We start from the raw sequence: 23,908 nt of genomic DNA, 5'->3' as shown, positions 1-23,908 counted from the left end.
TGAAGATCATATAGATTTTACATAGAAGCGCAAAAATGCTGCCTACCTCTTCTAGATTACTATTATTATTATTATTATTATTATTATTATTATTATTATTATTATTATTATCATCATCATAATCATTGGAGTCTTCAGAGAGGGGCGGCATACAAATCTAAATAATAAATAATAAATAAATAAATAAATCATTATTATTATTGAAAAACACTGCACTAGCCTATCAAACAAAGTATCCTAGCTCCTATTTTACTTTTCTTTCTTTTTCTAAAGAATGCTTTGGGAAAACTGTTTACTCATGCTGGGGCCCTTTTCCCCCACTAGCTCATTTTAAGATAGGTTTGGAAAGGCCACCCTGTACAGCAGCTCACCCGGGTTTTGAAAGGGTCATTCTTTTCCATGTCATCCAGCATTGAGGACAAAGAATCAATCTCCAGATCAATGCTGCTCAGCTTTCCACGGTCCTTCTCCTTCCACAATAGAAAAGAAAGGTAAGTACATGCTGAGGGAGGTTACTAAACCTATAAACCACCATGTCAGTCAACACAAGTCAATGCAACTACACAATCACAGAACAAATGATTGCCAAGGAGGGTCCCAATAATGAGCCATTCATTCTAAATTTGCGTTACTTCCACAGAGTCAAAGTTCCATTTCAGACAAACCGCAGAGTTTTCAAGAGGTGGTTGCAGAATGTGGCCAAAACCACATTAAATCTCATATGCTTGAAAGCAGGGATGAAATGCTACCGGTTTGGCCCGGTTCCGGCGTACCGTTAGCGTCAGGCACCGTTGGTTTGGAGAAGATGTTTGGCTCTGCCCACCCAACTAGATGCTGCCATTTTCTTTTTTTTTAACCCTTTGCACCTGCGCAAAGCATTCTGCACATGCGCAGGGGTGAAGAAGCACACACGTGAGTGAAAAATTGCACACACATGCAAAACAGGCGCTTCCAAACCGGTAGGACAAGGTATTACTGTAGATTTCACCGCTTGCTTGTTTGCTTGTTTGCTTGCTTGCTTGCTTGCTTGCTTGCTCGCTCGCTCGCTCGTTCGTTCATTCATTCATTCAATTTTTATGCCGCCCTTCTCCTTAGACTCAGGGCGGCTTACAACATGTTAGCAATAGCACTTTTTAACAGAGCCAGCCTATTGCCCCCACAATCCGGGTCCTCATTTTACCCACCTCGGAAGGATGGAAGGCTGAGTCAACCTTGAGCCGGTGATGAGATTTGAACTGCTGACCTTCAGATCTACAGTCAGCTTCAGTGGCCTGCAGTACAGCACTCTACCTGCTGCGCCACCCCGCCTTGAAAGGTGACTGTTATAGTTAGGGGACAATCATTCAGCATATACGTTTTCCTTTTCCCCACGAGTCCCAGGAATATGTGCATGGTTGAGGAAAACATCACGCCACTATTATAAATAAACTATGCAAGTACAGATATATCCAAACACATGCAGAACTGCAATTAAAATCCTATTTTAATTATTGCAGAGCATAAGGAATATTGGGGGGAGCACACCAGTAGTGGATTCTAAACCCCGTTGCTACTGGTTTGTGTACGTGCTTTCGTGCACTTCCATCACCACTTTTAGGGACCGTGGGTGGAGACTCCCATCGCTAAGGCTAACGGTTTGCAGAACAGGGCCGAGCCAGGAGCAACCCACCGCTGGAGCACATCCTTTGCTTACAAGCAGACCCCCCCCCCCTCCTTTCTAAATTCATTTTAATACACATATCCATTTAGACATCCTTAGGACTTTCTGCTCATTGATCAGATTCTGCCTCAGCACCGGAGCCCAAACATCTAAAGCAGTGTTTCCCAACCTTGGCAACTTGAAGAGATCTGGACTTCAACTCCCAGAATTCCCCAGCCAGCATTCGCTGGCTGGGGAATTCTGGGAGTTGAAGTCCAAATATCTTCAAGTTGCCAAGGTTGGGAAACACTGATCTAAAGGATAGTAGGAACAAGATAAGATGAGCCGAGGTGGTGCAGTGGGTAGAGTGCAGTACTGCAGGCCGCTGAAGCTGACTGCTAAATCTGCAGTTCAAATCTCATCACCGGCTCAAGGTTGACTCAGCCTTCCATCCTTCCGATGTGGGTAAAATTAGGACCCGGATTCAGTGTTCCCTCTAATTTTTTTGGGGGGTGGGCGGAAAAGTATAGTGTCTGAGCGGCAGTCCCTTCGGGACTGGGCGGCACAGAAATAATAAACAAACAAACAAACAAACAAACAAACAAATAAAAACCCCACCCTGTTTTGCCTCAGGGAGTTTCAAAATAAAATACTGTACTGTGTGTCTATAACAGTGAGCTCATAATAGGGCAACTCTATCAATATCAAAATGCCACTTAAATAGTTGAGCTACTTTCAAACTAGATTTTGATTTCCTTTCTCTCTTCCTTACTCCCATTCTTTTTCTTTCTCTTTTCCTTCCTCTCTTTTTTCTATCTGTTTCTCTCTCTTCCACTCTTCCTCTCTCTCTCTCTCCTTCCCTCTCACTCTTTCCCTCTCGGCTTCTGGGCAGGTTTGGAAAACTCTGAGTTGATGATGATTTTTAAGTGAGCAATTGCTCACTGCTCAGCTTAGAGGGAACTATGCCCGGATTGTGGGGGCAATAGGCTGGCTCTGTTAAAAAGTGCTATTGCTAACATGTTTTAAGCCACCCTGAGTCTAAGGAGAAGGGCGGCATAAAAATCGGAATAAATACATAAATAACTATGGAAAAAATAGTATTCCCCAATATGAGCTTTCCCTGCTCATTATCTTATATGAGGACTCACCTGAGAAACAGGCAAGCCACTCGGAAACATGGGTTCTTCCTCCAACATAGGAGGAGGAGGAGAAGGGAAGACCTCTTCTGGAGCAGGAGGAAATGGTTCCTCAAACGGAGGAGGAGGTTCCTCAAACGGAGGAGGTGGAGGAGGGAATGCATTGTTGTTTGGGACCACCACTATCTCTTCTCCTGGAGGCGGCGGTGGTGGCAAAGGAAACTCTGCAGAGAACAAGAAGCATGGAGGATTAGCATAGCTCATCCCTAATTATATACGACTACACAAAAGTGTTGCATTCCCCTTTAGCAGCAGAAGCAAACACACTAGAGCAGGGGTGTCCAACCTTGGCAGCTTTGCTGGCTGAGGAATTCTGGGCATTGAAGTCCACAAGTCTTAAAAGTTGCCAAGGTTGGAGAGCCTTGCATTTGAGTGATACAATGAAGAGAGTCAAGCAGTTCTATCAGAATTAACTCTCATAATTATGAAATGATGCCCTCAATGATCATGGTATCCCAGAAATTTTGATCCAGCAGATTTACAAAAGAACATAGCTTGGGAAGGGTGATTCACTTTAAGCAATTGAAAGTAGATCATGGATCAGATATTGAACCGTATCTTCATGTGTAGTATATTGCGTTATTTGAGAAACATTGGACCAATACAATGTTATAAAAAATAGTTCAGAATTACAAAATATATGTAATGGGAAAGCAATTTCCATACAAATTTCCCATAGACCCCCTAAGTCTTTTGAGAGTGGATGGTATACAAATCGAATTCATAAATAAAATAAATAAATCTACCTCTGATTTAAAAAAAAAAAACCAACATACAATTATCTAGTAATTGCAAGCTGCAAAAATCCAGATTACTTCTAGATGGGAATAAAGAAGGGATTGTTATTGTTCTTTTTAATACTTTACTGCCATCGATGCATATCCAGATTTCTGCAGCCCAGATCTGATAGCTACATACAGCAAACTCTACACTTATATTCCTTTGAAAAATCAGATCTTGATAATAGCACGAACAGAGAATACTACAGGATTTTAAAAGTTGAATACTTGCCAATTATGTTCTGTTATAGTTTACTTAGTTTAGGCAACTGTACAATATTTCCATATGCTTGAAACCCAACAATTTTAAGCATCTTAACCAAATTACAGGTAGTCCTTGACTTACAACAGTTCATTTAGTGACTGTTCAAAGTTACAAAAAGAGACTTATGACCATTTTTCACACTAACAACCTTGCAACATCCCCATGGGTCACGTGATTAAAATTCAGATGCTTGGCAACTGGTCCATATTTATGACTGTTGCAGTGTTCTGGGATCATGTAATCAACTTTTGGGAACTTTTGTCAAGGAAAGTCAATGGGGAAGCAGGATTCACTTACCAAACATGTTACTAACTTAACCACTACAGTGATTCGCTTAACAACTGTGGCCAGAAAAATCGTGAAATGGGGAAAAATTCACATAACTACTACAGTATTTCACTTAGCAACAAAAAGTTTGGGCTTAATTTGTGGTAAGTTGAGGAAAACGTGTATTGTTTACTAGTCCTTGAACCTTTCAATTGTTCTACAATAGCCTACAAACTGATGAATAAAATGTTGAAAATTAACTTCACAGGGCTCTGTAAAAATACTCCAATAGTACTTTCCATCATTTGAGCACACGGTACGTATACACATCTCAACCCCTGGAGATTCTGAGTAACATTCTCAGTATTATTATGGAAACAGCTCTGGGGTGGAGGGGTTTCGTTTTTTGGGTTTTTTTGCAATAATGTATTGTGTAGGGCAGTGATTTTCAACCTTTTTTGAGCCGTGGCACATTTTTTACATTTATGAAACCCTGGGGCACATTGAGCGGAGGAGGGGGCGGCTAAAAACAGTTTGGACAAAAAAATTCTCTCTCTCTCTCTCTTCCTCCCCTTCACTCTATTTCTTTCTCCCTCCCGCTTTCTCTCCCTTCCTTCCTCTTTCTTTCTCTCTCTCTCCATCCCTCTTTCTTTCTCTCCCTTCCTTCCTCTTTCTTTCTCTCTCCCTCCATCCCTCTTTCTTTCTCTCCCTTCCTCTTTCTTTCTCTCTCTCTCTCTCCATCCCTCTTTCTTTCTCTTCCTTCCTCTCTTTTTTGCTCTCTTTATCTCTCCCTCCCTACCTCCCTCTATGTCTTTCTCTCTCCTTCCCTCCCTCTCTTTCTCTCTCTCTCTTGCTTTCTTTCTCTCTCTTGCTCTCTCTCTTGCTTTCTCTTGTTTTCTCTCTCTCTCTTGCTTTCTTTCTCTCTTGTTCTCTTTCTCTCTCTCTTGCTCTTTCTATCTTTTGCTTTCTTTCTCTCTTGCTTTCTCTCTCTCTTTCTCTCTGAGCTTCGCGGCACACCTGACTATGTCTCGCGGCACACTAGTGTGCCACGGCACACTGGTTGAAAAACACTGGTGTAGGGAATGGGGGACCTTTAATAGTGCCTTATATTCAACACAGCCTGGAAAAGAAAATGTAGGCACTCCAGGAAGCCCCAGAAATTGACACCACATACCATAATATCAGCAAGACAAGATCGTCTACATTCCAGCGTCATCCTGAGAGACAAATCACCCTAGCTAGCCTTTAAGGACAAATAGCATACTTTCTTACAATGGTCTGTACTAAATTAGAGCCACAACTACCAGAGAAAAGAGACAAAATGACCTGCTCAGGAGAGCACCTTCACCTTTGTAAAGATCCTAACACACACACACACACACACACACTATCACAAAGAACATTCAAGGCCTTTCCACATAACCACCCAATTACTGTTATAGCAACCTTCTTCTATAAATAGAAAGCAGAGAGTAACAGAACAAAAACATAACTCTTCACCAGCTTCTCCCAGCAGTCCAAGCTTACTGCAATAAAAGCCAAAACTGGGCAGAATTCTGTGCACTGCAGGATTTTCAGTCCTCTAAATTTGGAAATTCCTGGTGCTAGAAGTCACCCCGCCCTCAGTGATGGCTTCAATTTGCAGGGTTTATTTCTTCAAGTGGAAGTGAATGGTTACTATTTGGTGAGGGAAGCAGAGGCAGCCCTTGGAAGCTTCTGTAGCACTATATCCTTGTTTATACACATGTAGTCCTTGACCTGTGGCCACAATTGAGCCCGAAATTTCTGTTAATTAAGCAATACAGTTCTTAACTTTGCCCCCTTTTGTGACCTGTCTTGCCATAGTTATTAAGTGAATCGCTGCAGTAATTAAATTGGTAACACGATTGTTAAGTGAATCTGGCTTCCCTCTTGACTTAGCTTGTCAGAAGGCTGCCAAAGGGGACCGTGTGACCTTGGGACACTGTAATCGTCATAAGTCTGAGTCATTTGCCAAGTGGCTGAATTTTGATCATGTGACCATGGGGATGCTACAATGCTTGTTAAGCACGGAAAATGGTTATAGGTCACTTTTTTCAGTGCCGTTGTAACACTGAAGAGTCACTAAAAAAATTGTTCCAAGTTGAGGATTATCTGTAATTCACTTTTGGGGGAGAAGAAAAAACGCTTCTTACATTTTCTGAAACGATGCAATTTGGGGGAAGGACCAAGGTTCTTGCTCTGTCCCTTACTGTGTCCCACGTTTGAGAAAAGGGCATATATTTTCCTATGGAAATATTTTATTTATTCTAGCATCGTCCCATCACTCCTTTTCTCTGATATTTTACCTTTCTTTCAGCTCAATGTCATTGGATATATTTCACATAAAGGCAAGGAAGGAAGGAAGGAAGGAAGGAAGGAAGGAAGGAAGGAAGGAAGGAAGGAAGGAAGGAAGGAAGAGAGAGATAGGAAAACAAAAGCTGTCAGGCTGAAGCCATCGTTTGATTTGGACACTTTGTCTGTCTGTCTGTACTTCTATGCCGCCCAATCCTAAAGGACTCAGGGCGGCTTACAATAATAATATAAATACAGAAACAATAAGAAGAAGTCAAATATAATATCTAAAATTATAAAACCCTCATTAAAAAACCCATAATTGAACAATCATGATCACATACATGCATACCAGTCATACGATTTGGCCATGATGGTTGTCAGTTCACGGCCTCCCAGGACTTCGTGGCCTTACAGAAGGCTAGTAGGGTGGGAGCAGTACAAACATTGGGGTGGGGAGTTGATTCCATAGAGCCAGGGCGGCAACAGAGAAGGCCCTCCCTCTCGGCCCCGCCAACCTGCATTGGCGGGGCCTGGAGGAGGCCAACTCTGTGTGCTCTTATAAGGTCTCTGGGAGGCGGTCCCACTATCATTAAAAAACAATCGATACTCCACAATCATACCATACTCAAGTCAGAAGGGGGCACATTAAACCCCCCATGCCTGGCGACACACCATCACCCATGGACTTACAAGGATCAGAAAGCTTGATCTGCAAAGAACTTACCACACCTTATTGCAAAGAAAAGAACCGTTGTACCTACCTGAACGGTCTTCTCAGTGCACTGGAAGGAGAGTCCAACATGGGTAATACTCCAATTCTATTGGTAGAGACTGAGTTAATATTAACATATTAATGAGCACCGCCCCCTCTGCTCTCCCCATGAGCCAGTTTTAAAACGAAGAAACATAGTAAGAGGATAACCAATTTTTATTGTTAACAACCAATAACGAACTAACTGCCTACTCCGGCGTCCCTGCACCCAAACTCTACCGGGTGGGTTTGGACTCTCCTTCCAGTGCACTGAGAAGACCGTTCAGGTAGGTACAACGGTTCTTCTCCATTGCATCTGGAAGGAGAGTCCAACATGGGATATACCAGAGATTCACGGCCCATGGGGGGGAAAAGGTCTTGTCAGGGACGTTGGAGATAAACAAACTCTTTGTAACACACGTCTCCCAAAAGCCGCCTCTGCAGAAGCGAAGGAGTCCAACTTATAGTGTCGTATGAAGGTCGTAGGAGCCGACCACGTTGCAGCTCTACAGATGTCGTCAATGGACGCCTGGGTGGCCCAGGCCGCTGAAGTTGCCGCACTCCTCGTCGAGTGAGCCGTCACTCCCGGCGGGACCGATTGGTTACGAGCTCTGTACGCGTCCCCAATACAGTCCCTGATCCAACGACTAATGGAGCTGGATGAAAGTCCAAGTCCCTTTTTATCCTCAGAAAACGAAACAAACAACTTTTCTGTCTTCCTAAAACTCTCTGTGCGTCTAACGTAAATCTTGATCGCCCGGCGTACATCGATTTTATGCCATCGCAATTCCGATGGGTGATTGCCATGTGTGCAAAAGTCAGGCAGTATGATCTCCTGCTTCCTATGGAACTCTGAGTTTACCTTCGGTATGAATGAAGGGTCCAATCTCAGCACCACTCGATCAGGGTAAAACACACAAAGGTCAGGTCGCACTGATAGTGCCGCTATCTCTGCCACTCTTCGAGCCGACGTAATAGCAACAAGGAAGGCAGTCTTGATCGACAAGAGTCGTAGTGGTATGGTCCTTAATGGCTCAAACGGTGGCTTTGTCAAGGCCTTAAGGACCAGTTGAAGGTCCCAAGACGGAAACCTCCGGATTGGCGGAGAATGTTGGTTTACAGCTCCCCGTAGAAAATCTTTGATCCAAGGATGGTAAGCCAAGGATCGGACACCCTCAACCTGTATCATGGTCGCGAGGGCTGCTACGTGCCGTTTGAGTGTATTAGGGGCTAAGCCCCGATCCAGTCCAGTTTGTAGGAACTCTAGGACCGTAATCACTGAGGCCTGTTCAGTACTGATTTGGTGTTTGTCGCAGAAGCCGCAAAAGGCTGCCCATGTCGTCTGATAAATCCGAGACGTGGATGGACGCCTTGCCGCTTGCATGGTGTCTATGACCTTTTCCGGTAGTTTCAACCCTCGTAACCTGACCCGTTCAAGTGCCAAACGGTCAGTTGGAGCCACTGGGGATCTGGATGTTGTAGGTTCCCCTGGCTGAGAGCTATCATCCGGTCCGGAATCCTCCAAGGGGGTGACACCGACAGTGCCACCAAGTCGGAGAACCACGGACGTCGAGGCCAATGAGGGGCCACCAGCAACACCTCCGCTCTCTCCTTCAGGATCTTTTCCACTACCCTCGGTAGTAGGTTCGTTGGCGGAAAGGCATAAAGAAGTCCTGGTGGCCAAGCTGACAGGAGAGCGTTGACCCCTTCCGCGCCCTGTGTTGGAAACCTCGTGTAGAACCTCGGAAGTTGGGCGTTCGAGGGGCTGGCAAATAAGTCCACCAGTGGAAGGCCAAACCGACTCACCGCCTGCTGGAACAGAGCCGGATCCAGTCTCCATTCTGACGGATCCAAGGTGGAGCGGCTCAGCCAGTCTGCCTGTGTATTGGAAATCCCTGCGATGTGCTCCGCTGTTAGAGACCTTAGATGTTGTTCGGCCCAGCGGAATAGTGCCTCCGTCTCCTCCATGAGACGTCGCGACCTTGTGCCCCCTTGGTGATTCAAGTGGGCTCTGGTCGCCACATTGTTCGTAAGCACCAGCACGTGCTGTTGATGAACCAGGGATGCAAATGTCTTTAGTGCTAGGAAAACAGCTTTTAACTCCAGAAAGTTGATGTTGACCTCTGAAAGGTCCTCTGCAGTCCACAGTCCCTGAGCCATGTGAGCTCCAAGGTGAGCTCCCCATCCCGTAAGACTGGCGTCGGTTGTCAAAATGACCTGATCTGTTACTTGGAATGGGGAACCCCTGCTTATGGCGGCCGAAGTCCACCATTGGAGGGACTCCCGGACTCTTTGTGGTAAACATACTTGTCTGTGTGAGTGGCTCACCTTGTTCCTTTGAGCTGGAAGCAGGAACCACTGTAGTGTCCTGATATGGAACCTGGCCCAGGGAACGATGCCAATGGCTGACACCAGAGTCCCCAGTATTTTTGACAGCAGTGACAGTGTTACTGGTCCCTTGCGAAGACTGGCAATTAATCGCCGAATATTGTCCTGTCTCTCCGGTGACAACGACACCGTGCCCTCTTGAGTATCGATAATCGCTCCCAGGTGTAGTAATCTGGTAGTCGGTACTAGCTGGCTTTTCTCCACATTGATTGTGAAGCCGTGCAGTTCCAAGGTGTGAATAGTCTCTTTGAGCTCCCTCTCTGCCGCTATCTGGGACCTGGACAAGATGATTATGTCGTCCAGGTACGCCATCAGTCTGATGGATCGAGCCCTTAAGCTGGCAGTCAGAACGTCCAGGAGCTTCGTGAACGTTCTGGGGGCCGAAGACAGTCCGAATGGCATGGCCCTGTATTGATAGTGCTTCCCTTCGGTGACAAATCTGAGGAACCTGCGATGGTCCGGGTGGATAGGGACATGCAGGTATGCCTCCTTGAGGTCGATAGATGTTAAGATGTCCCGGTATCGAATGGAAGCCAGAATGGTCTGCAATGAGTGCATCCTGAACCTTCGATATTTTACGAAAAGGTTCAATTGTTTCAGGTTGAGGATCAACCTGCAACCTCCTGAGGGTTTGGGCACGATGAAAATCATGGAATAAAATCCCTTGCCCTCGTCCTGTTGTGGCACTGACTCTATGGCCTGGATTTCCAACAGATGTGAAATTTCCTTGCGTAGCTGTAGTTGCTTTGGTATGTCCCTTGGTGTGGGACAACGTATGAAGCGGCTGGGAGGTGTTTGGATGAATTCCAATCGGAGCCCTTGAGTGACTGTTGCTGTGGCCCACTTGTCGGAGGAGGTCGCCTGCCAGGCTCTGCAGAACCCCTGCAGCTTCCCTCCGATGGGCTGCGTGCTGTTCGCGTCATTTCGTGCGTTTGAACCCTCTTTGAGAGTTGCCACGAAAGGGCCTCCTGGACTGATGATAGCCTCTTGTCCTGTCTTGATAGGAGCCACGGTCACTCCTATAGGACTGTTGGTTGTATTGTCCCTGGGAGAAGGAACGTTGGTTTTGCGTGGAACCGGTAGAAGTCTCCCAGCGAAAGGACTGCCTCCTTGAGTACGGCGTGAACCTTCTATCCGGCCTCCTGTGAGCTCTAGGAAGGACCTTCCTTTTATCTTTGTCTTCCACCAACACCTTCTCCAACAGGTCCCCAAAGAGAGTGGAACCTTGGAAGGGGCCAGAGGCTAGGCGCCACTTAGATTTAAGATCTGCCTGCCAGTTCCGTAGCCACAGCAGGCGGCGTGATGACAATGTCGTTGCCATGCTTCTGGTGGCGAACTTGGCCGCGTGGAGGGTGGCATCTGCCGAAAATTCTGTCGCCGCCAGTAGTTTACTTAAGTCCTGGCGGAGGCGCCCGTCCTCGGGCCCTAGGCGGGATTGCATTTCCTTGATCCACATGAGGGAAGCGCGGTTAATGAATGATGCCGCTGCTGCAGCCCGAAATCCCCAACCAGACATCTGGTGGGCTTTACGGAGTAATGTCTCCGCCTTCCGTTCCTCCGGTCGTAGGCATTCCCCGGTCTCCGAGGGAACCAATGCGCTGGAGACCAGCGTCACTACCGGCTGGTCAATTGGGGGAAATTCGAGCAGCTTTTCCACCTCCTCGTCGAAAGTGTAAAATTTCCTCTCGAGGGTGGAAGGTCCCTGAGCTGCCGCAGGTTGCTGCCAAGGTCTTTTGATCCCTTTTACGAAAATGCCTGATGCCGGAAAATGGTCAGACTCGGGTTGAGGCTCGTCCAGTAGGGAGGCTGAAGTTTGACCGGACTCAGTGGCTTCCGGAGTCTTTTCTGAACCCGGCAGGTTCATCACTTGCTTAGCCTTAGACAATAAGGTTCTGAAGAGCGCTGGCTTGAACAAGCCAACCGAAGGGGCCTGCTCTGGGGCAGCCTCATCCTCGGAAAAGCCATACTCCGGTTCACTTTCCTCAAACTGTTCTTGTTCTTCCAATAGAGAGCCAAAACCCGAGGGGGGCGGAACCGACCATGCATCTGGAGCGTGTTGTGGAGGCCCTCCATACTGTTGTGCCCCGGGAGCCTGCGAGTACGCATTCGCGATAATGTCCTGCAGGTCTGGGGGTAAATTGTGCCACGCCCCGGGCTGAGACCGCAAGCCCGCCGCTGTGGGCGTGAAGGTAGCTGATGGCCCCTGGAGGCCTCTAGGTGCCTGTGTTACTGAAGCTGGTCTGGCCCAGGATGTGCTGGGTGAAGGCATCACTTGAGGCAGGGGGAGAAACTGCCTATCTGGTGACCAGTCTTTCTCAGGCGTAACCCCTGAGGGCCCAAAGGTGGATGGAGGTGACATAGGGTCCAAGGGATGCCTTTGAGTTAGAGGAAGACCCCCTGGAGGCGATTGAAGTGCTGCTTCCAGCTTTTGTTCTAGCGCCTTAATGCGCTTTTCAGCCTCTTTAATGGAGGATGAGGAAGCAGATGAATGCTTAGTCTTTTCCTTGGCTTTCCCTTTCACTTTATCTTTAGGGATGGCAGGAGAGCCTGTGACCTCCTTTCCCTGATTCTCCTCCATATTACTCACGTTTGAGAGTGATTTAATTCAGGTTAAATGTTGGCTGACCTCCGGTGGCTTGGTTCTCGCCTGCCTCGTCAGCAAAAGCTCCCAAAATGGCGCCCCGGGCCTCCCCGGGTCTGCGCCTGCGCACTAGAGCCTTCTGGCTCGTTCGCGCCCTTTCGCCGCCTGCCCAGCTGTTTTTCGCGCCCAAAAAGCGCTTGCCGCTCTAGCCGCTCCCAAAATGGCGGCGCCCCGCCTCCGTGGTTCTCCGGACCGCTACTGGGTCCCTCCGTGGCCGGGCGGCTGGAGAGTGGGGCTTCCTCGCCCCTTCCCGGCTCCTCAGGCCGGCACTTGCCCGTTTGGGCCCCGTGAGGGGCTCCGGCGGTTGCGGTGGCTGTGGCGGGCGCGGCGGTAGCCGTTCCGGCTTCTCCGGCAGCGTGGAGTCGTTCCGATCTCCTGGCGTCTGCCGCGGCTCGGCGCTGACCTCCCTGTCAGCTGCAAGGCGCTCGACTTTCCTCGCTCCGTGCGAGACGCCTTCAAGCCTCCCAGTGGGGGGGGCGGACCCCCCCACCTTTGGCTGACAGCCCCGGTATGGTCTCGGAGACCAGGGACCCCCAGGCTGGTTGCTTCTCTTCGGGGTGCTCCCACTGGGGGAAGGCAAACAACCCCTGAGAAGGTTCGTTGGGGGTGCTGCCCACTGAGGGCAGGGACCCCTGACCGTCTGCTCCTCTTCTATTGCAGCATCTGAAAAACAAAGAAAAGGATTAAAACGGTAACAACACTTTACATATTTAATTTTTATTATTTTAAGGTTACTAAAACCCTTAAGCTACAACTCAGTATGTCTCTACTCTAAGACTGAGTTTTAAAACTGGCTCATGGGGAGAGCAGAGGGGGCGGTGCTCATTAATATGTTAATATTAACTCAGTCTCTACCAATAGAATTGGAGTATTACCCATGTTGGACTCTCCTTCCAGATGCAATGGAGAATTGCAACATACACCATAAACCAGCCTTTCTAACCTGCCATTTTCTAGATATGCTGAATACCATAAACTCATATATATTTATGATTTCACATTTTTATGAAGCAGTATAATATAAAGCAGTAAAGAACTGCTGCTACTGTTTAAAAATTAGAAAATACAGACAACTTTGTCTGATGAATGCTAATCAATGTTATCTCAGAAATATGGAACTCTGCCATCCTCTAAGTCAGTTTTTCCCAGTCTTGGCCACTTGGAAGATATTTGGACTTCAACTCCCAGAATTCCCCAGCCAGCGAATGCTGGCTGGGGAATTCTGGGAGTTGAAGTCCAGATATCTTCAAGTGGCCAAGGTTGGGAAACACTGCTCTAAGTACTGGCCTACAATTAGATCTGAAATGCTGCACTTCTTTTACCTAGCAGTTAAGATGGGTTCCATTTCCACACATATCTCCCAAACCAAAGCAAGTTTCCTTGATAAATGGTGGAAAAATGAGAAATATGAATGAACAAATTACAAAGATTCCCACCTTTGGTAGTCAATCTTCATTAGAAAAAAATGGAATATATAATATCTTATGATGGTGGTGTCATAGTATTGCAGCCTACTTCTGTTGACTGCCAGGAGTTCGATTCTGACTGGCTCACAGTTGATTTGGCCTTCCATCCTTCTGCGGTCGGTAATAGGTAGATCCAGATCATTTGGGGGGGGGGGTTAATATGCTGATTCTATAAACCACTTAGAGTGGGCTGTAAAGCACTGTGAAGAGGTATATTATTATTATTATTATTATTATTATTATTATTATTATTAATTAGATTTGTATGCTGCCCCTCTCCGAAGACTCGGGGCGACTCACAACAACATATAAGTAATATGGTAATAATAAGTATAATAATAATATAAGTAATAAACATATAAGTCTACAGTATATGCTATTTTTTTCCTTTCCCATCTTCTTACATAATATACTGCTCAAAAAAATAAGGGGAACATTTAAACAACAGGATATAACTCCAAGTAAACCAAACTTCTGTGAAATCAAACTGTCCACTTAGGAAGCAACAGTGATTGACAATACATTTCATTTTGTCGTCAACACATTGAACTTTGTACAGAACAAAGTAGTCAATGAGAATATTTCTTTCATTCAGATCGAGGATGTGTTATTTGAGTGTTCCCTTTATTTTTTTTGAGCAGTGTATTTCCTATACATGATTGGCAATTTAAACAATGGCTTAAAGAAATACGAGTAAAGTTTAATGATAGGAAAAATTAATTCATTCATGCAAACAAAGAAGTTGCAGAGCTCTAAAGAATCAAGCCAGAAACTGGGAGACAATGAGTTCTAGTCCCACCTTATTGGATGACCTTAAGTTAGTTACATTCTCTCAACCCAACTAATCTCACAGGGCTTTCGGTATGGGGAAAATAGAAGGAGGAAGGGGTATTGGCTATGCTCCCCATGCTGAGTCATTTATAAAATAGTAAAGGTGGGACACATACACATATGTGTATATATGCATGCATGCATGGATCAAAATTACCCTGCTCTTGCTTCCTCCAATAGTGAAGATAGTTCTCCCATTTATTATGTAACAATAAGTAAAGCCAAGGAAGAGCAGACCAAAGAAATTTTGTGCATTGTCTCTCCTGGGAGAAGAAACAGCCAAGTCAATGCATAAGAGGAGGACAAGGACTAATGATGAATCCAGGGGAAAAGAGCCCAAGTTCCAGATGTTGGTTGCCAGCTGCCTATCTCACTCTTTGGAGGAAATGAGGTTGCAGAACTGAGCCAAGAAAGACTTCTATGCCCATGCAACGTTTCTTCTTCTTTGGGAAAAACACGACAAAATATGTTCTTTATTTTTAAGGCTAATTTTTTCCTAAATTGTCCCCATATCAAAGCAAACAGGAGCTTTTAACTATGTTGGATCTACCCACAGTGACAATGTTCTTACTTGGGTTATGCATGTTTTGGACACTACTGATGGGCAAGTGACGTCAGGGCTCAGTTTCAATTTCTTTACCGCCTCATATAATATTTGCAATATTTATAATCTGCCCCAATCCCAGCAAATTCTGGCTAGGGCTTACAAATTAATATAATACTCTTAAGACTTTTGGAAAGCAGATAGTATTCCATTAATCTGCGCACCCCACCCAAAATCCGCTGGGATTGAGATGGATATAAATATCACAAATAATAAATGGGGTGTTCAAATTTAGAACTGTGACAAGGCCAATTTTTACTTAGCAATTGAGAAAACCAAGGTTTCATTTATGGCCTTGCACAGACTCACAACCCATACTGATTATATCTTAATAACCCTTCCCTCACCCCAAAATCAAAATTACAGAAAAAATATTATCAAACTCAGGGGAAAACTGGAACTTCTTCAAATATCAGGAAATGATATTTTTTTCACAGTTTCTGATCAAAGTATTAAGAGGGACTGAAAGATTTAGCTATTTTTCAGTCATGTTTCGTAGCTGTTGTTCTATAAATTTTCAGATACCAACATCCTGAGAATCCTGTCCTCTGAAGAGCCATAATACCACGATTCAGATAAAACAACTGGCCAAGAAAAATTCTGAATTCTAGGAAGTCTTGCAATTAAGTACAGATGCTGAATTGGCAGATTTAACCCCAATCTGTTCTCTTGGGATGAAAGAATCAAGAACAAAGGAAGATGAATTTGCCTGCTCTGAATGCTAAGTGATGTAGGAGCTATGTTGCTTGAAATCAATTCAACAGTCTGCAGGACCAAAATCTAAATCAAGTGGCCTACCTATAAAATGAAGATAAACAAAGCACGTTTGACAACAATTAAAATACCAATAGATTAAAAAAAGATAAAGAGAAAAAGAAGGGGAAGGGGAAGAAAGGAAGAAGAGAAAAGAATTATTTGGTTTCTGATTTCCCCCTTTTTTATGCTTCTGCTACTTTACAGCTTGTATTTCATAACCCACAAAAGCCAAACTGTATACGTTTGTATCTGCAATGCTACATGATATATATTATTATATACGGGAACCATTCTTGCTTAAATTTGCATAAGTTCTGTTGTGAACATATACTGTTTGTATTGCTGCTGCTGCATATTCTCTACATTTAAATTCCCAATCAGATATTGCCAGAATCGCATCTTTTTTCCAGTACTGGGCAAAATTTATTCTAGCAGGTGTGGGGATTTATTTCATTAAATTGTGACGCTTCTTGATCTTTTTCTAGAATTATACCTAGTTGGAAAAAAATGTGGTTTTATTTTAAATTTAAGTTAATTAAATACCAAAATTGCCCATGTATATCTTTCCAATACAATGTTCCCTCGATTTTCGCGGGGGATGCGTTCCGAGACCGCCCGCGAAAGTCGAATTTCCGCGAAGAAGAGATGCGGAAGTAAATACACTATTTTTGGCTATGAACAGTATCACAAGCCTTCCCTTAACACTTTAAACCCCTAAACTGCAATTTCTCATTCCCTTAGCAACCATTTAGATTATTACTCACCATGTTTATTTATGAAAGTTTATTAAAAAAATATTTATTAAAGGCGGACGAAAGTTTGGCGATGACGTATGACGTCATCGGGCAGGAAAAACTGTGGTATAGGGCATAGTTCCCTCTAAGCTGAGCAGTGAGCAATTGCTCACTTAAAAATCATCATCAACTCAGAGTTTTCCAAACCTGCCCAGAAGCCCAGAGGGAAAGAGTGAGAGGGAAGGAGAGAGAGAGGAAGAGAGAGAAACAGATAGAAAAAAGAGAGGAAGGAAAAGAGAAAGAAAAAGAATGGGAGTAAGGAAGAAAGAAAATCAAAATCTAGTTTGAAACTAGCTCAACTATTTAAGTGGCATTTTGATATTGATAGAGTTGCCCTATTATGAGCTCACTGTTATAGACACACAGTACAGTATTTTATTTTGAAATTCTCTGAGGCAAAACAGGGTGGGTTTTTTGTTTGTTTGTTTGTTTATTTATTTATTATTTCTGTGCCGCCCAGTCCCGAAGGGACTGCCGCTCAGACACTATACTTTTCCGCCCCCCCCCCAAAAAAAAAATTAGAGGGAACACTGGTATAGGGGGGGGAAACCGCAAAGTATTTTTTAATTAATATTTTTGAAAAACCGTGGTATAGCCGTTTCGTGAAGTTCAAACCCGCAAAAATCAAGGGACCACTGTACTTTTGAGGCTTTATAAAAAAACATATCTACTATTTGGATATAATACTGGTGGGCTATACCAAAATCAACCAAATAACCAAATCTATTGCACAAAAGCAAGGTCTGATTCTATGCCAGTTGACCAGGAACTAAAATCACGGCATTTGTTTAGACCAGTGTTTCCCAACCTTGGCAACTTGAAGATATCTGGGAGTTAAAGTCCAAATATCTTCAAGTTGCCAAGGTTGGAAAACAATGGTTTACACCATGTGATTTTAGAATTGCAGACCTAATCAAAGATAGGATAAAAACATGAAATACTTTTCTCCACTCTCCTAATTGTCTGAATGCAAGTAACTTGCAAGTGAACAGAGAACATAGAATAATGGAGTTGGAAGGGACCTTGGAGATCTTCTAGTCCAACCCCCTGCTTGAGCAGGGCACCCTATACCAGTGATGGCAAACCTTTTTTCCCTCGGGTGCCAAAAGAGTGCTGGCATGGTCAATGGCCTGCGCACGTGTACCCACAGCCATAATGCAATGCCCTCCCCCCATGTACATAAGCACAATCGCCCCTGGGCTGCCCCCCCTTACATCTGTGCAGGCCTCACTGAAGCCCCTGGACTTCCGGTAGGCCCGTTGGGCTGTTTGTTGCCCTCCCCAGGCTTCAGGAAAGCCCTTGGATGGCGAAAATGGCTCAAAGGTCCAACCAGAAGTTCAGAAACAAACTTCCAGTTGGGCCATTGGGCTGTTTTTCACTCTCCTCAGGCTTCAGGAAAGCCTCCTGAAACCTGAAGAGGGTGAAAAACAGCCAACCAGAAGTTTGGAAATAAACTTCCGGTTGGCCCATTGGGTTGTTTTTCACCATCCACAGGCTCCAAAGGCTTTCCTGGAACCTGGGGAGGGCAAAAATGGCCTCCTCCCACCCTCCAGAAGGCCAAAAAATCAGCTGGCCAGGGCACGTATGTGCACTGGAGCTAACATAGAGCAAAGCCTCATATGCCCTCAGATATGGCTCCACGTGCCATCTGTGGCACCCATGCCATAGGTTCATCATCACAGCCCTATATCATTTCAGATAAATGATTGTCCAGTCTCTTTTTGAAAGTCTTCAGGAATGTAACACCCATAACCTCTGAATACATACTGTTCCATTGGTTAGAACAATAAGGAAATATTTCCTTAGTTCTTGGTTGTTTCTCTCCTTGGTTAGTTTCTATCAATTGTTTCTTGTCTTACCTTTTGGTGTTTTGGGAAAGAGTTTGACCCCACCCACCCCCATCAATGTACTGTAGGATCCCCTCAAATATTATAAAGCATAAAATTCCCACTACGCTTCAGGAACAATTTTATCATTTAACCTAAGATTAGATTATCCAAATTGTTGCTGAAATGTGACTCAAAGTGCCATCTAAGTCTTTTTGCACTAGGAGTGGTATTCTTTCTCGCATTCATACAATTATGTTGTTACTTAATTTCACGCACACCCCAAGCAGGGTTCAAAACCAGATGTTTTAGACGCCAAATACTGTACAGTAGTACCTCTACTTAAGAACGGGTTTTTGCCTCTACTTAGAACCATTTTCTACTTAAGAACCTGAGCCCGGAAAAATTTCCCAGGAAATTTGAGAGTGGCACGAAGGCCTGGCCAGTTTCCTGCCATTCCCCCTTTAATCCCGGCCATCTCGGACTTTTCTGGGCTGCCAGAGGAGCCTTTCAGTGGTGCTTAAGGAGGCTTTGGCAGTCTAGAGCGAACAAAGCATTTTCCTTTCTCTAGGTGCTTGGAGAGGGAATAAACCTTTGCCAGCGCCCAGAGAAAAGAAACGCTCCCTTCGCTCTGGGCAGCCCAGAGCGAAAGGAGCATTTTCCTTTCTCTGGGCGCTGTCTCGGAGTCCCTCTGGGTTTTTTTAAGCCTTAAGGTTTTGGATTTTTTGATTCCCCACACCTCACCTTCTTCCTTCAGCAGTGACTGTCCTCCTCCTCCTCTTCTTCCTCCTCCTCCCACCCAAATTCCAAGCTTTTATTTCTTTCCTAATGGGTTTGCATGCAATATTTGCTTTTACATTGATTCCTCTGGGAAAAATTGCTTCTACTTAAGAACTTTTCTACTTAAGGACCTGGTCACGGAACAAATTAATTTCTTAAGTAGAGGTACCACTGTATTTCTATTCATGAATGAACTGAACAGGTTTTGCTAGGTCAGGCTAATGAATTTTTGAGCATTTCTAGACTAGGAAAATAGAATCAAAGTGAATACAGTGAACCCTCGAGTTTCGCGTCCTCAAGGATCGCGAAAGGGCTATTTCGCGAGTTTTCAACCCGGAAGTAAACTCCACCATCTACGCATGCGTGCCCTTCCATGCATGCGTAGATGGTGGAGTTTCCCCGCCGGGCAGAGGCTTCCCTGGGTCTTCCCCCTCTTGCCCCCGTAAGACCCCAGCGGCGGCGCGAGCAACGGCGTGGGCGGGCGGGCGGCACGCGCGGGGACACCCCAGCTCGGCTCCCCAGCTGGGAAGCGGCCCCAGCAACAGCGTGGGCGGGCGGGCGGTGCCCGCGCGCTTGGGGACATCGCAGCTCGCTCCCCAGCTGGGGAGCCGAGCTAGGGAGTCCGGACCGCGCGCGCGTTGCTGGGGAAAGCGCGCGCGCTTGGGGAATCCCTAGCTCCGCTTCCCAGCTGGGGAGCGGAGCTAGGGATTCCCCAAGCGCGCGCGCTTTCCCCAGCAACGCGCGCGCGGTCCGGACTCCCTAGCTCGGCTCCCCAGCTGGGAAGCGGCCCCAGCAACAGCGTGGGCGGGCGGGCGGTGCCCGCGCGCTTGGGGACATCGCAGCTCGCTCCCCAGCTGGGGAGCCGAGCTAGGGAGTCCTGACCGCGCGCGCGTTGCTGGGGAAAGCGCGCGCGCTTGGGGAATCCCTAGCTCCGCTTCCCAGCTGGGGAGCGGAGCTAGGGATTCCCCAAGCGCGCGCGCTTTCCCCAGCAACGCGCGCGCGGTCCGGACTCCCTAGCTCGGCTCCCCAGCTGGGAAGCGACCCCAGCAACAGCGTGGGCGGGCGGGCGGTGCCCGCGCGCTTGGGGACATCGCAGCTCGCTCCCCAGCTGGGGAGCCGAGCTAGGGAGTCCCGACCGCGCGCGCGTTGCTGGGGAAAGCGCGCGCGCTTGGGGAATCCCTAGCTCGGCTCCCCAGCTGGGGAGCGGAGCTAGGGATTCCCCAAGCGCGCGCGCTTTCCCCAGCAACACACGCGCGGTCCGGACTCCCTAGCTCGGCTCCCCAGCTGGGGAGCGGAGCTAGGGATTCCCCAAGCGCGCGCGCTTTCCCCAGCAACGCGCGCGCGGTCCGGACTCCCTAGCTCGGCTCCCCAGCTGGGAAGCGGCCCCAGCAACAGCGTGGGCGGGCGGGCGGTGCCCGCGCGCTTGGGGACATCGCAGCTCGCTCCCCAGCTGGGGAGCCGAGCTAGGGAGTCCCGACCGCGCGCGCGTTGCTGGGGAAAGCGCGCGCGCTTGGGGAATCCCTAGCTCGGCTCCCCAGCTGGGAAGCGGCCCCAGCAACAGCGTGAGCAATGGGGTGGGCGGGCGCGAGCAACGGGGTGGGCGGGCGAAGGGCGGGCGGCAGTGGAAGCAAAAACACCATCTGCGCAAGCGCAGATGGTGTTTTTACTTCCGCACCGCTACTTCGCTAAAAATCGATCATCGCGTGGGGTCCTGGAACGGAACCCTCGCGATGATCGAGGGTTCACTGTATTCTACTAATTTGGTTAAACCTAGGAAAACAATCAAATCTAGTTTTTTGTTTATGCAATAATAAGCCAGAATAATACCTCAATCGTGAATAAATATTCTCTAAGTAGTGCTTAGGTTCATAAGTCAGGGTTGATTCTTTATTTGTCTTATCATTGTGTGCAAATGCTAAGTCATCCCTGTTATGGAAACATTAACCACTTCTGTATCGAGTTTCCTTTGTCTCTCTAGCCTTCCTAGATGCTTGAATTCTGTATCCATAAACTACTATTGTTTTTCTCCAACTTGACAATATTTCCCTCTGCCCTTCCTAAATCCCATTAAAGAAAACTGGGACTAGGAGGAACCGTCCCTTGGGTTTCAACTATCCACCGAGTAGAAAGATAACCAAGTCATTAATTACTAATAATGCTAGTTTGTCCCACTGACGTTTTTCACATGCAAATATACCAAGAGTATTTTATAATTAAAATGTCAATGTGTTTCAAGAGAGATCCCATCAGCAATAACAGAGTATGAATATGAAAAACAAATATATTCATGCAATACTTATATCTGCCTTAGGCTGAAGAGGCAAAAATTATACAAAAGCTAGATTCGGGATACAAGCCCCAGGGATTCAAATAGAGGTGTACTAACTGAAAAACCATAGGAGCTATGACATCTCAAAGATCAAATATTATTCTGGCATATTCAATTAATACTAATTAATAGCAATCAGGCATTTATTTTTATAATGAAAAAGCCAATCAAGAAGCCACTTTTAATGTTTGTAAACATTAAGCAATGGATTAGAAAAAAATAAATGGAAATTTCAGATAAACCTACAGTTTTGATGATACTTAATTGTACATTGTGACCAAGTCATCCCAGAGTCATTTCTATTATAAAAATTTTCCATGTTGTTGGTTTTTTGGGTGTGTGTGCGTGTGTGTGTGTGTGTGTGTGTGTGTGTGTTTGAAGACTGTTAAGAGCCTCAAATGTGCCTCTCCAGAGAAGGGCCCAGGAAGAAGCGAGGGTTTCACATTCAGTACATGTTTTCTTAAGTTTCCTCAGATGAGATGAAAGTATATGTATGCTTCTTTTTTATAGTCGGAGAAAGAATTTTAATACTATCCAACCTCAGCTATAGAGTCAAGGACATGCTGTTGGGATACTGCCAACTTTACTAGGGCAAAAATAAGCAACTTGAATTCCAAGGGTATCTGAAACCAAATAATGAAAAAAGTATCCTACTCAAAGGGTTTTTAAAAAGACAAAGGACTAGAGAGCCCTCCGTTAGGCAAGGACATTCTTAATGTGGAGCTGATGGAAAGAAAGAAAACAAAGAAAATGATTTTGTCAACAATACAGGTAGTCTCTGGCTTATAACCATTCATTTAGTGAATTCGAAGTTACAACAGCACTGAACAAAGTGACTTTTTTTTTACAGTGGTCACATGATAAAAATTCGGACACTTGACAACTTTATGATAGTTGCAGAGTCCTGAGGTCATGTGATCACCTACTGCAAACTTCTAATAAACAAAGACAATGGAGAAGCCAGATTCACTTAACAACCATGTTACTAACTTAACAAGTGTTGTAAAGGTTGTAGAACTTTCTTAACAGCTGTCTTGCTTAACAATGAAAAAATTTGGGCTCAGTTGTGGTTGAGGTCTACCTATAATTTATTAAATAGGTCTAGGAAAAGGGTTTAAAACAAATATGACAACAAAGGAAGATATGCAAATAAAAAAGTAGAAGTAAATTATAATGTCTTATTTAAATAAAACTGGCTCTGGTCTTTTTGCTCTCCAAATATGAACTTGGTTTGAAATATAGATTTAAAAATCCAGGTTAGTTTGCCACCACTACTGCACCCGCATCTGAAGGCTGAATAAAGTGTACCCAAAGGCTTTTGAGGAGGCTGGGGGAAGTAAATTCAAAATACAGATGTGTTTAACCTCCCAGAGCCTTAACACATCTGTTTTAAGGCTTAACTTTTTCTCTAAATAGGGAGAGCCCTGATGATTTGGGGAATGGTGCAGACTGCTGACCTATACAATAATTAATATATATATACAAGTGTTCCCTCGATTTTCGTGGGGGATGCGTTCCGAGACCGCCCGCGAAAGTCGAATTTCCGCGAAGTAGAGATGCGGAAGTAAATACACTATTTTTGGCTATGAACAGTATCCCAAGCCTTCCCTTAACACTTTAAACCTCTAAATTACAATTTCCCATTCCCTTAGCAACCATTTAGATTATTACTCACCATGTTTATTTATTAAAGTTTATTTAAAAAATGTTTTTTAAAGGCAGACAAAAGTTTGGCAATGACATATGATGTCATCAGACGGGAAAAACCGTGGTATAGGGAAAAAACCCACGAAGTATTTTTTAATTAATATTTTTGAAAAACCGTGATATAGACTTTTCGCGAAGTTCGAACCCGCGAAAATCGAGGGAACACTGTGTATATATATATATATATATCTCCATGTACAGTTTGTACCAAATAGTTGCAATCTAGAATTAGGAACACAGATTGAAGGACATTCACATACATCTTCTCCCCCACCTATCACTCAAGGATCTCTTGGCAGCATCCCTGAATCAGAATCTAAAACTATAGTATTTTGAAACTTGTGGTAGAATTCTTACTATCAATAGATGCCTCAACGTTACATCACCCCCTGACTACGTTCATTTATTACCACTCCAAGCAAGGAAGAGACAGTCAAATTAAGCATCCACGGTTAGCCCAAGGCCACGTGTTAAGTTTCTGATGAAGACAGTTGCCTTCAACCCCAGCCAGATAGTTATCTGATGCTCCTCCCACAAGTCTAACATTCCAGATGATTCACAGGCAAATCATGG

The 23,908-nt window shown here is 45.4% G+C and overlaps 1 protein-coding gene across 2 annotated transcripts in view; it reads right to left on the bottom strand.

The window, feature by feature from the left end:
* Positions 1 to 23,908, bottom strand: part of ZYX (zyxin) — a 43,545-nt gene that overhangs the window by 8,902 nt on the left and 10,735 nt on the right. For both annotated transcript variants that reach the window (XM_070742042.1, XM_070742041.1), the window contains exons 3-4: positions 2,788 to 2,999; positions 372 to 470 (exon numbers count right to left, since the gene is read on the bottom strand). In XM_070742042.1, the coding sequence (XP_070598143.1) occupies positions 372 to 470; positions 2,788 to 2,999 (311 nt within the window). The remainder of the gene's footprint in view (positions 1 to 371; positions 471 to 2,787; positions 3,000 to 23,908) is intronic.

The sequence above is a fragment of the Erythrolamprus reginae genome, chromosome 2 (assembly GCF_031021105.1).
Source record: "Erythrolamprus reginae isolate rEryReg1 chromosome 2, rEryReg1.hap1, whole genome shotgun sequence".
Lineage (NCBI taxonomy): Eukaryota > Metazoa > Chordata > Lepidosauria > Squamata > Dipsadidae > Erythrolamprus > Erythrolamprus reginae.
Note: the sequence above shows the minus strand (reverse complement) of the source record. Positions and strands in the feature narration are given on the sequence as shown.